Raw genomic sequence first — 11,776 nt, forward strand, 5'->3', positions numbered from 1 at the left:
ACAGACACACACACACGCACACAAACAGACGCGCGCACACTAAATAAGTAGCGGCTGTCATTAGAGCCACCAGCACCACCATTATCACTAAACTTGCTCTCACTGCTAATACTACTAGTTATACAAACACTGCAGCCATTAGTCAAACCACCCTTGCCAGAGCCACCATTACCACAACCGTCATTACCACGACCACTAACACCATCGACGTTACCACCACCACCACCACCACCACCACCACTACTACTACCTTTGCTACCACTACCGTCACCACTGATCAGCCATTTAACCTGACTACCACCACCCACGCTGAGTGCTTCGAACCACACAACGCGTGAGTCGTCGTGTCGTTTGCTCCCACCAGCACCGCTATTGCCACCAACACCACCATCATCATCATTGGAATATTTATTATTATTATTATTGGTATTTTCATTATTATTATTATTATTGCTATCGACGTTAGCACTATTATCTTTCTTATTATCGCCCTTCTTACTGCCGTAATTAAAATCATTATATTTATTATTACTATTATTATACATTTTATTATTATTATTATTATTATTATTATACATCTTATTATTATTATTATACATTTCATCATCATTATTATTATACAATTTATTATTATTATTGTTGTTATTATTATTATTATTATTTCCAGAAAATTCCTCACCATCACCGGTTTTCCTCTGGACGAAGTTACTACCACTCCTTTCCATCTTCATCGATGAATTGCCATTTTTACTTTTCAAATTATTATCATTATTATTGTTGTTGTTATTATCATTATTATTGTTGTTGTTATTATCATTATTATTGTTGTTGTTATTATCATTATTATTGTTGTTGTTATTAGAGTTATTATTGTTGTTGTTATTAGAGTTATTTTTATTAATACTGTGAAGTTGTGACGATTGGGATGATAATGATTGCGCGATTGAGATATGCCGCCTGTATGGTGATGATAATGATTGCGCGATTGAAATATGCCGCCTGTATATTTTGTGAAATTGTGATGATAATGATTGCGTCTTTGAGGCGTGCCGCCTATACATATCTATATATTTTACTAGTCATTCTATGCATGTATATTTTGTTATTTGATATGCTATATATGCGACGCTGCTGTGCTGTATCGTTTTTCTGAGTATAGGAAAAGAGTATAGATAGGAGTATAGAATTTTCTATGATATAGAAAGCATTATGTAGATAGGGCGGTAAAAACATATAAAAGGCCGCGAGTTGAGATATAGAGAGGCTGGTCGTTTGTTATCTTAATTTTAGGTTTTGGTCTCTTGCTTGTCAGTTGTATTATTAATAGATTAATTTTGGACTTATCGTTTTGTTTTAATAAGGACAGAGGTTTGATTTGTATTATTTTGTTTGTTATTTTATTTCTTTTATTGAATAAAAGAAGTGTACACTTGAAGTTTGGCTCGACTTAATTATTCTACCTAAAATAATGGATGTTGAAGAAGACTTGTTGATAGTTGACGAGGTCGGCGTCTCTAGTCAACAAGCAGGGCGCGAACAAACTTCCGCCCGGCCCGTGTTTTCAGACCCTGAGAGGGTCTATTGTAGAGTGGCGGATCCCGGCCAGGAAAGACTCCGCCGAAGCGAAGGCTCGGGTGGATATTCGTATGCGGACGCGGTTCGGGACCGCGTGGTGCGGAATTCGAATGTCGCCCGGCGAAAATCTACAATTGGCGCCCAACGTGGGGCCTCTTTTTCAAACATAACAGGTTTTAGGTGCAGCAGGAGCCAAGGTGATTCTCCAAATTTTTTAGGTGACAGGTGCCATGTTCGACAACATGAAACTTTTTTAGATGTTAGGTCACAGGAACCGAAGGAGGATCGAAAATCAACCTCGAGCAGACTTCAGACTTTCAACGCCCGCCAGCCAACAAAATGAGATTATTTTAAACAACAATCGTTTTGAAATTGTTGACAGGTACGAAGAAAAGCCGCGCATTGATTTTTCAGCGAACAATTTAGGTTACAGGTTTATCCCCAAACAGGATATTTTAGATTTTAGGTGCCAGGGTGATCCGAAGTTGCAGGAGTTCGGACTGAATGAGCTGCGATTAGCGTCCAGTAGATCACGGCAAAATAAAATTTTAGGTAACAGCAACAGGTGCAGAGCGACCGAGCGAGAGAGAGACACAGTTGAACACGAGTCGACGTGTGATAGTCAGGAACCGCTTCATTCGACTGATGTGAAGTCTCAGGTTCATCAACCGCGTATAGGTGCCGAGCGTGACAACGACTTTTGTCGTCGCGAATTGCTTCGACCTGACAGATTTGATGGCACCGGCTGTCTCAAAACTTTCTTAAAAAAGTTTGAGATATGTGCCAGGTACAATAATTGGAATCTCGTAGACATGGAAGCGTATTTGTCATGTTCGTTAACAGGTGAAGCTTCACAGGTTCTCTGGGATTTAACAGGTTTAGGTTACCAAGAGCTGGTATCTAAGCTAGAAGATCGTTTTAGAACAAGAGGTCATGAAGAGTCATACAGGTACGAATTACAGATTCTTCGTCGAAAACCTGGTGAGTCGTTACGAGAGTTGTCAATGGTTACTAAAAGACTCATGTCATTAGCCTATCCAGGAGAGCAGTCAAGATTAGCTACACATCTAGCTAGGGACTTTTTCTTGTCAGCCCTCGATAATGCTGAATTAGAATTAAAGGTTAGGGAAAAAGAACCAAAGAACATTGACGATGCTCTTAGATTCGCACAGCGTCTTGAAGTTTCAAAGATGGTGGTAGATTCATCTCACAGGTTTGACCCGCAGGTTAAAGATTTTCAAGCAGGGGCAGAAAACATGGAGTCAATGGTACGACAGATTGCGTTTCTTCAAAAGTCATTTGAAGAACTCAGAAATAAAAGAGTGCAGCCAACTGTATCCCGAGTTGAGCGAGAGAAAATTTGTTTTAATTGTAAGAAGCCAGGTCATCTTGCAGTCAAATGTCCTGAGAAGAATGAGACCTGCAAATCCCAAACTTATAGTCAAGTGAATTTCAAAGGTTGTTACAAATGTGGAAAGACAGGTCATTTTGTGAGGGAGTGCTCGCAAAAAGGAATGACAAGCAGCACAGTGGATCACGTGAACAAGTCAATTGAAAGTAACGATCGTGTCTTGTATCTGCCAATCACAATTAATGGCAAAAGAAGATTAGGTTTACTTGATAGTGGCAGTAGTGTATCCATTGTTCCAACGTCTATGGTTGATGTCACAAAGATCAGACCGACGAAAAAGAGATTGAAAGCTGTCAACAACACAGAAATTCCAGTCAAAGGAGAAATGAAGTTGCAAATTAAAGTTGATGATTATTCCAAATCAGCGTTAGTGTTGGTGTCTGATCATGTTTCAGAAATTGTTTTAGGTTTAGATTGGCTCAGGAACAATCATATCTCGTGGAAGTTTGGCGAAGGGAAAATCGCCGTGGGTAACAAAAATAGAACGATGAAATTAGTTATTAAACATTTTTCATGCAGAAAGCTTTGTCGTATTGAAGCTCACACAAAAGTGCGCATCCCTGCGCAGACTGAATTAGACGTGCCAGCAAAGATGATTGTTCGCCAGCCGTCCAAGTTAGAATCGACCGGATTTATGTGTTCGGAAAACAGACAAATAGAATCGGGTGTATATGTAGCTAGAACGTTACTACCTATAAAATATGAAAGACAGTGTGTTAGGATCTTGAATGTCAACGATCAGCCGGGGGTGATAAACCGGGGAACGCGATTGCCAGATTTATCATCGGCTGTGGAAGCAAAGGAATCAGTTGATCGTCTAGCATATGAAAATCTAACAGAAGTTACAGGTATGGTTGATGGATTAGTAAAAGATATTTCTAAGAAAGCTAGAGAAGAGTTGATTCAAATACTTAAAAGTTTCTCAGACAGATTTAGCTGTGCGAGTGGGGAAATAGGTGCTACAAAAGGAGTTTTTCATAAGATTTATACTCAGGATGCACGACCGGTAAAACAACAGCTGAGGCGACATACTCCGGCGCATCAGAAGGTGATTGCGGAACAGGTTGAGCCTGAAGACATCGCAGAAGACGATTCCATAGGGGAGCCAACAGAAGCACCATCACGAAGTAGCGACGAGTCGACCGAGTCGCTCGTCCAAACCTGGACAAGCGAAGATACGCCAGAATTTTTACCAGGGCAGCCGGACATCGTTCCAGAACTTGTGAAACTTGCTGACGAACTCTTTGATCAGCGACCAGATTTGTTTGCCGTAGGTAACCGGCCATCGATGGACCTGTTTGCTGGTCTGGACGAACGACCGACAGAAAACGATCAGCAACTGACGGAAACTCAATCGAGCACGACGGCCACAACAAAAAGAAAAAGGAGGAAACCGACGAGGTGGGGACCGGAGCTAGAAAGATGGATGGTGGAAGTTCCTGAGTCTGGTGAAGATCTATAAGAGCAAACGTCGGGGCGACGTTTTAGAGGGTGGGGAGCTTTGTGAAGTTGTGACGATTGGGATGATAATGATTGCGCGATTGAGATATGCCGCCTGTATGGTGATGATAATGATTGCGCGATTGAAATATGCCGCCTGTATATTTTGTGAAATTGTGATGATAATGATTGCGTCTTTGAGGCGTGCCGCCTATACATATCTATATATTTTACTAGTCATTCTATGCATGTATATTTTGTTATTTGATATGCTATATATGCGACGCTGCTGTGCTGTATCGTTTTTCTGAGTATAGGAAAAGAGTATAGATAGGAGTATAGAATTTTCTATGATATAGAAAGCATTATGTAGATAGGGCGGTAAAAACATATAAAAGGCCGCGAGTTAAGATATTGGGAGGCTGGTCGTTTGTTATCTTAATTTTAGGTTTTGGTCTCTTGCTTGTCAGTTGTATTATTAATAGATTAATTTTGGACTTATCGTTTTGTTTTAATAAGGACAGAGGTTTGATTTGTATTATTTTGTTTGTTATTTTATTTCTTTTATTGAATAAAAGAAGTGTACACTTGAAGTTTGGCTCGACTTAATTATTCTACCTAAAATAATGGATGTTGAAGAAGACTTGTTGATAGTTGACGAGGTCGGCGTCTCTAGTCAACAAGCAGGGCGCGAACAAACTTCCGCCCGGCCCGTGTTTTCAGACCCTGAGAGGGTCTATTGTAGAGTGGCGGATCCCGGCCAGGAAAGACTCCGCCGAAGCGAAGGCTCGGGTGGATATTCGTATGCGGACGCGGTTCGGGACCGCGTGGTGCGGAATTCGAATGTCGCCCGGCGAAAATCTACACTACTACTACTACTACTACTACTACTACTACTACTAGAGTCATCTCGCCTAAAGACCACTTTACATGAGTCGAACATACTCGACCTGCGGATCTTGTCGGACCTCTTGTGATAGAGGGCCTTCACAAGTAAGGCATACAGACCTCCTGAAAGTAATACTATTATTATTACTACTATTGATACTATTTTTATTATTATTATTACTGTTATTATGTTAAATTATCTTTTATTTTAATCTTTTAACTGTTATAATAATTGATCATTTTATATTTAATTGTAATTTTCATCTATATTTTGGCTTTTGAAGAAATAAAAAAAATCTCAAATTTATCATTATTTACAATATTTTGGCCGATTTCTCTGGATGAAAAATTAATTAATAGTGTTTTTCGCCCGTCATATAGTATCTATTGTGACAGAAACACTACTCTCATACACTTGTCAGTGACAATGTGCATGGAGGATAGTACATTAAAATTGACACTACTATAATTTTTTTTAAATTTTATTTTGATTTTATTTTGACTAGTCTTGATGTTTCCCGATAATAAAAGAGTTCACATTATTACCATTTTAATGGATTTTCTTTTTATAAAATTTTTTTATAAATTTTATAAATTATTTACATTTTATTTATTTACACTCTAATAATTATTATTAATAATTTTCGATTGATTTCATTTTGATTTTATCTTTTTGATAAAATTGTTTTTGAAAGATTGTTCCCATTATTGACACATTTATATAGCGCTTGCTAATTATAAAACAATTCTTCTCAAAAACGCCTTCGACCCGAGTCTACACTTTACCAAGGACTTAAAAACCGTCTAGAGTTATACTCAACCGTTGCCAGCTCCTAAGCCTTACCCACCGCGCGTAAATATCACTGCACAGTTTTTTGAGTTTTATAGTTATGATGATGAAGATGATAATAATAATAATAATAATAATAATAATAATAATAATAATAATAATAATAATAATAATAATAATAGTTATTATTATTACTATCTTTGAATATTTCCTGATGGCAATATATACATTGAATGGAAGCATCATACACAGAGAGATTACATGCTATGTGATAGTCTGGAATCATTTTGCATTCAAACCCGTCCCTACAACAGCAGCAGAGAGCCAGCCAGCCAGACGTCTTAAAGATTGCCCCGTGCAAAACATTCCACCATCCACAACTTACCAACTGTGTGGACGTTGTCGACGAGGATTGAATAAACGAACGAATGAATGAATGAGTGAGTGAGTGAAAAGGGATGAAAAAATGAAGAAACGAATGAATTGAAAGTAAATAAAAAACAGAAGAACAAATGAACATTCGTACGATTGGCTAACTAAATCAACAAATGAATGAAAAATTAATAGACCAACAAAAAAACCCCACTCACATTTCAACTTCTTATCTCTCTTAAACGCCCCGCAACCCCAGTTGCCAGTGGCGACGGGGGTGCATGTTTTGGGGGTGAATAGGTGCAGTCCATGAATGAACAATACGCCTGTGTGATGTCATGAAGTTGATGACGTAATGTTAAAAAGGAATAATTATAACAGCTTGTCCGCCATAAAATTATGCTTGGCGACGGGGGTGCATGTTTTGGGGGTGAATAGGTGCAGTCCATGAATGAACAATACGCCTGTGTGATGTCATGAAGTTGATGACGTAATGTTAAAAAGGAATAATTATAACAGCTTGTCCGCCATAAAATTATCATAATTTATTCATGACGTAATTATTGCCTTATTCAGTTCCCGCGCTGTCTTCTCTTCTGTGAGCTGTTCGTTTTCCTCGGTGAAGTGCAGCGCGTCCATGGCCACAACCTGCGTTAGTCGTCTGCCGTGTTTGTCGCTGGGTTGGCGGTCGCGATCAATTAATTAACATAATTTATTTATTATCGATTTATAACAATCAATATTATATCAATTAATATTAATCAGTGTTAGTTAATTAATTCATTCATTTATTAAATGATGCGATTGATTGGTCACTTGATTCTAATCGTAATTCACATATTATCTTCATTTAAAGAAAGCCAAAAAAATGTATGCTAAATCTGTTGGTGACTGATTGCAATCGTGTGTGTGCGTGTATGTGTGTGTGCGTGCGTGTGTGTGTGTAAAAAGAGCAAACTCTAACAAAAGAGCTGCATCGTGATAAGGCCTCGACCACTTGAACGTGTGCGAGTAGCACTCGTAGCTGCTGAACCTCTCCGCACCTTGGTTCATAATTATAATTATAAAAATAATTATTCTACAATAATTAATTATGATAATTTTAATTATTAATTATATTTATAATACAATTAATTATTTTTTATCATTATTTATTATCTCTCAATTATTCCCCACTCCCACAAACACACACACGCGCAAGCACACACACACAGGCACACACACACACATACAAACACACACGTACGCACACTAACAGCCCACGTAATTACACATGAACCTTCGCATCACGCACACACACAAACACTGCACGTGATAGACGGGAATCTGTTTGTATTCGAACCCAGTAACTTCAACGGCAATTAAACCACCGAATAAATTACTATAATATACCGGTGACTAAGAGGCACTCGTTGTCATCCAACTCCTCTGTGAAGAGCCTGGCCACAATGAGATCAGGGCATATCAAAAATCTGTGAATCAAAACGTTGGCTCATTAACATAAATTAACATATTATAATGAACGATTGGCACCTCATTTCTTCCTGGACACACCCCCTTCCCAGAACTCCACCTCCAACTAATTTGATCGCAAAGTCAACCTGATCAGTGAAAAGTAATAATAACAACAACAACAATAAAAATAATAATAATGAGAACTCTTTTATTTCTTCATAAGCCAAAATATAAGTAAAAAAAGGAAATTACAATTAAATATAAAATGATCAATTACTATAATAGTTAAAAGATTAAAATAATGGATAATTTAACATCAATGCTCGTCATTATGAATGTGTACAAAGATGATAAAATAATATAAAAACTAGAGTCAAGCTTTATTTCTGTCACAATATATTGCGTAAGTAGATGCTATCGCAGAATTGATTAAGCTAGATCTAAAATCGTCACGCCAGTTTATTTTAGTTTGAGATAAATTGAAAGAATTATAAAGTCCTGTGAAGTTGTGACGATTGGGATGATAATGATTGCGCGATTGAGATATGCCGCCTGTATGGTGATGATAATGATTGCGCGATTGAAATATGCCGCCTGTATATTTTGTGAAATTGTGATGATAATGATTGCGTCTTTGAGGCGTGCCGCCTATACATATCTATATATTTTACTAGTCATTCTATGCATGTATATTTTGTTATTTGATATGCTATATAAGCGACGCTGCTGTGCTGTATCGCTTTTCTGAGTATAGGAAGAGAGTATAGATAGGAGTATAGAATTTTCTATGATATAGAAAGCATTATGTAGATAGGGCGGTAAAAACATATAAAAGGCCGCGAGTTAAGATATTGGGAGGCTGGTCGTTTGTTATCTTAATTTTAGGTTTTGGTCTCTTGCTTGTCAGTTGTATTATTAATAGATTAATTTTGGACTTATCGTTTTGTTTTAATAAGGACAGAGGTTTGATTTGTATTATTTTGTTTGTTATTTTATTTCTTTTATTGAATAAAAAGAATGTACACTTGAAGTTTGGCTCGACTTAATTATTCTACCTAAAATAATGGATGTTGAAGAAGACTTGTTGATAGTTGACGAGGTCGGCGTCTCTAGTCAACAAGCAGGGCGCGAACAAACTTCCGCCCGGCCCGTGTTTTCAGACCCTGAGAGGGTCTATTGTAGAGTGGCGGATCCCGGCCAGGAAAGACTCCGCTGAAGCGAAGGCTCGGGTGGATATTCGTATGCGGACGCGGTTCGGGACCGCGTGGTGCGGAATTCGAATGTCGCCCGGCGAAAATCTACAGTCCTATTGGCGAAATTTCAAAAGTGTTGATTAAAATATTGCAATGCTTATAATCATTCGATAGGTTATTCTTGAGGTTGTTCTTGTACTTATCCACTTTGTAGTTTCTTGATTTGGTTTAATTGGTTTCATGACAGACTGTTAGTTCCAGTATTTCAATCGTTTTTTTGTACAAGATTGCTATATCTGGTCTGAGCGAGGCAAACAGTTGCGACACAGAGCGGATCGATTCTTTTTCGATATCCGCAAAAATGATTGCTCCAGGCTCGATGCATGATTTGATGTTGTTTAAGATGATGGCAAGTATTTTATTGTGGCGATTTAAGTACCTAGCGAGTGCAGATGGCGAACCACAGTATGATACTACATGCTTATTTGTTTCCTTGGCGTTACAGAGAGAGCATGCTGCGTTGTTCGTTTTTTTACATTTGACTAGGTTAGCGTTGGTTGGTAGTTGTTGAATGAGATATTTCCTTGTGAATTTGTATAAAACATCTGGTAGGGATTTTGTTGCATTAGTCCAACGGGTGATCTCTGAGTCGTGAATGTTTTCCTTAATCGACTTTATCAATGTTACGTGGCATTGTAGCGACGATAGATGGTTGAAATCATTTTGGTGTTGACGCTGTTTCAGGACGTTGCACGCCATTTGAATATCGTTGCTTTGGATTTGGTTGTCGACTTTTTTGTATTTGTTCTTTGATTCCTTCCACAGAACTCTCATTTCTTTCTTGGTGTTTGTTTTTAAGTGTCCCCGAAGTTTTAATCTCATTAGCTCTGTGTGATGTTTTAGCGATTTTATGTTTAACCCTCCACTTTTGTAAGGCAACTACAAAACTTCAGCAACACAACTACTTACGGGAAGAGACAACCAATCTCTTACAGCTTCGCATATCAACGGGTCTAGGCTGTTACCTATCCAAGTTAGCGAAATATCGTATAATCGCAATTGGAATGATAATTGAGACGGAATGAAGAGACGTAGGATTTGAAGTTTCCATTGAGCTGTTGTATTCAAGTCGCTGATTACTTGCAACATATCCGTTAGCTTCTTTTGGAGTATCTTTTTTTCCTTGACGTTTTTGCATTCAAAATCATAAGATTTACCTAGATACTCAAACCTGTCATCGACGCCTATCTGAGGTATTGTTTCGTCGTCTATTGTTAGCTTCGGCAGAAATTATTCAAATGCGCCATCCCGCTTTCGCATCCCGAATGGGCAACACTTGTCGACTCTTATCTTCATGCCAGACCATTTGCACCAGGATTGGTTAAGATTGATTAGAGTCTGAGAACCATCAGAGCTGTTTGTTATAATAGCTGTATCGTCAGCGAATTGCAGCCATGCTCTGTATTTTAGATTAGCCGCAGGGCCTCATAGGTATCCACATTGTTCATATTCTTTTTTTTTAACAACAACAATTTAACAATTTTATTAATGGAGACCTGAAGCAATGCTTGTATGGCCACCTCCAAAAAAAAAACATAACGTAATATGACCAGAAATAAACAAAACACTATATAACATAATTAGCAAAAAGAAATGTTGCAAAACTGAAATTGTTCAATTTACTTTAACATAAATATCTCTAAAATTAAAGTTCTAATCAATTAAACTATAATTTTAATGTTCATAATATAAAAACCAAAGTGTCATGAAAACATATTGATGAAATATAAATGATATTTAACATAAACTTTAGTTTTATATATTTAATTGAACAGCAGAAAAATATCCAAAATTTAACAGTATAATTATTGATTTCTTAAACTTAATTATGTTAGACAATAATTTTATATTAGAAGATAAGGAGGACCATAATTTATTACCATAAATAAATAAAGAATTAGAGAGCAGATCAGTTCTTACAGTTGGAACATAAAATTCAGTATGTCTAGTTTGTCTCTTAACAATTGAGTTAAATTTAATAATAAATTTATGGAAATAACTATACATTTTTAACTTAACCATTTTGTAAATAAATATTAAGATTCTTAAAACGTACAAATAATTAATTGATAAAATACCAGATTTTTTGAAAAAATAAGTTATATGATCAAACATATGAAGATTATATATTATTATTCTTATAAAATAATTTTGACACCTAGTAAGGATTATTATATGTGATTTTGTATTTTTACCCCAAACGATGATGCAATAAATAAAATAAGGATAAATTAATGTAAAATATAAATTTAATAAGATTTTTTGTGGAAATCTTTGTCTTAGTTTATTTATAACACCAAGCCCCCTAGAAATTTTCTTTGAAATATCCAGAATATGTTCCTTTTAATTCAAATTACTTGAGAGTGTTACACCCAAGAATTTTATCGAATGAACTCTAGGGATTAAGTTATGATCAATAAAAATTTCAAAATTTATCAGGTTAGTAACAATAGATGGACCAAACAAAATACATTTGGTCTTTGATAAATTTATCTTCAATTGATTGAATTTCATCCATGAAGAAATTCTAACTAATTCCTCATTTAACGCTTGAGTTAACTCGATTATAGATTTACCATTCAACAAAATCGT

General features: G+C 36.7%; 2 protein-coding genes across 2 annotated transcripts in view; one reads left to right on the plus strand and one right to left on the minus strand.

Annotated features, from left to right (window-relative positions):
* HELRODRAFT_175957 (hypothetical protein) overlaps positions 1-725 on the minus strand; it is a gene marked incomplete at both ends in the record, with an annotated part of 1,221 nt that extends 496 nt beyond the window's left edge. The window contains one exon of the mRNA XM_009023317.1: positions 71-725. Coding sequence (XP_009021565.1) covers positions 71-725 — 655 coding nt within the window. The remainder of the gene's footprint in view (positions 1-70) is intronic.
* Positions 726-5,052: 4,327 nt separating this feature from the next.
* Positions 5,053-6,520, plus strand: HELRODRAFT_175959 (hypothetical protein; the record flags this gene model as incomplete). Its single annotated transcript, XM_009023318.1, has 2 exons — positions 5,053-5,256; positions 6,419-6,520. The coding sequence occupies 2 exons, from the start codon at positions 5,053-5,055 to the stop codon at positions 6,518-6,520; spliced, it is 306 nt and encodes a 101-aa protein (XP_009021566.1).
* Positions 6,521-11,776: the final 5,256 nt, after the last annotated feature.

This window comes from Helobdella robusta (genome assembly GCF_000326865.2).
Source record: "Helobdella robusta unplaced genomic scaffold HELROscaffold_35, whole genome shotgun sequence".
In the NCBI taxonomy this organism is placed as follows: domain Eukaryota; kingdom Metazoa; phylum Annelida; class Clitellata; order Rhynchobdellida; family Glossiphoniidae; genus Helobdella; species Helobdella robusta.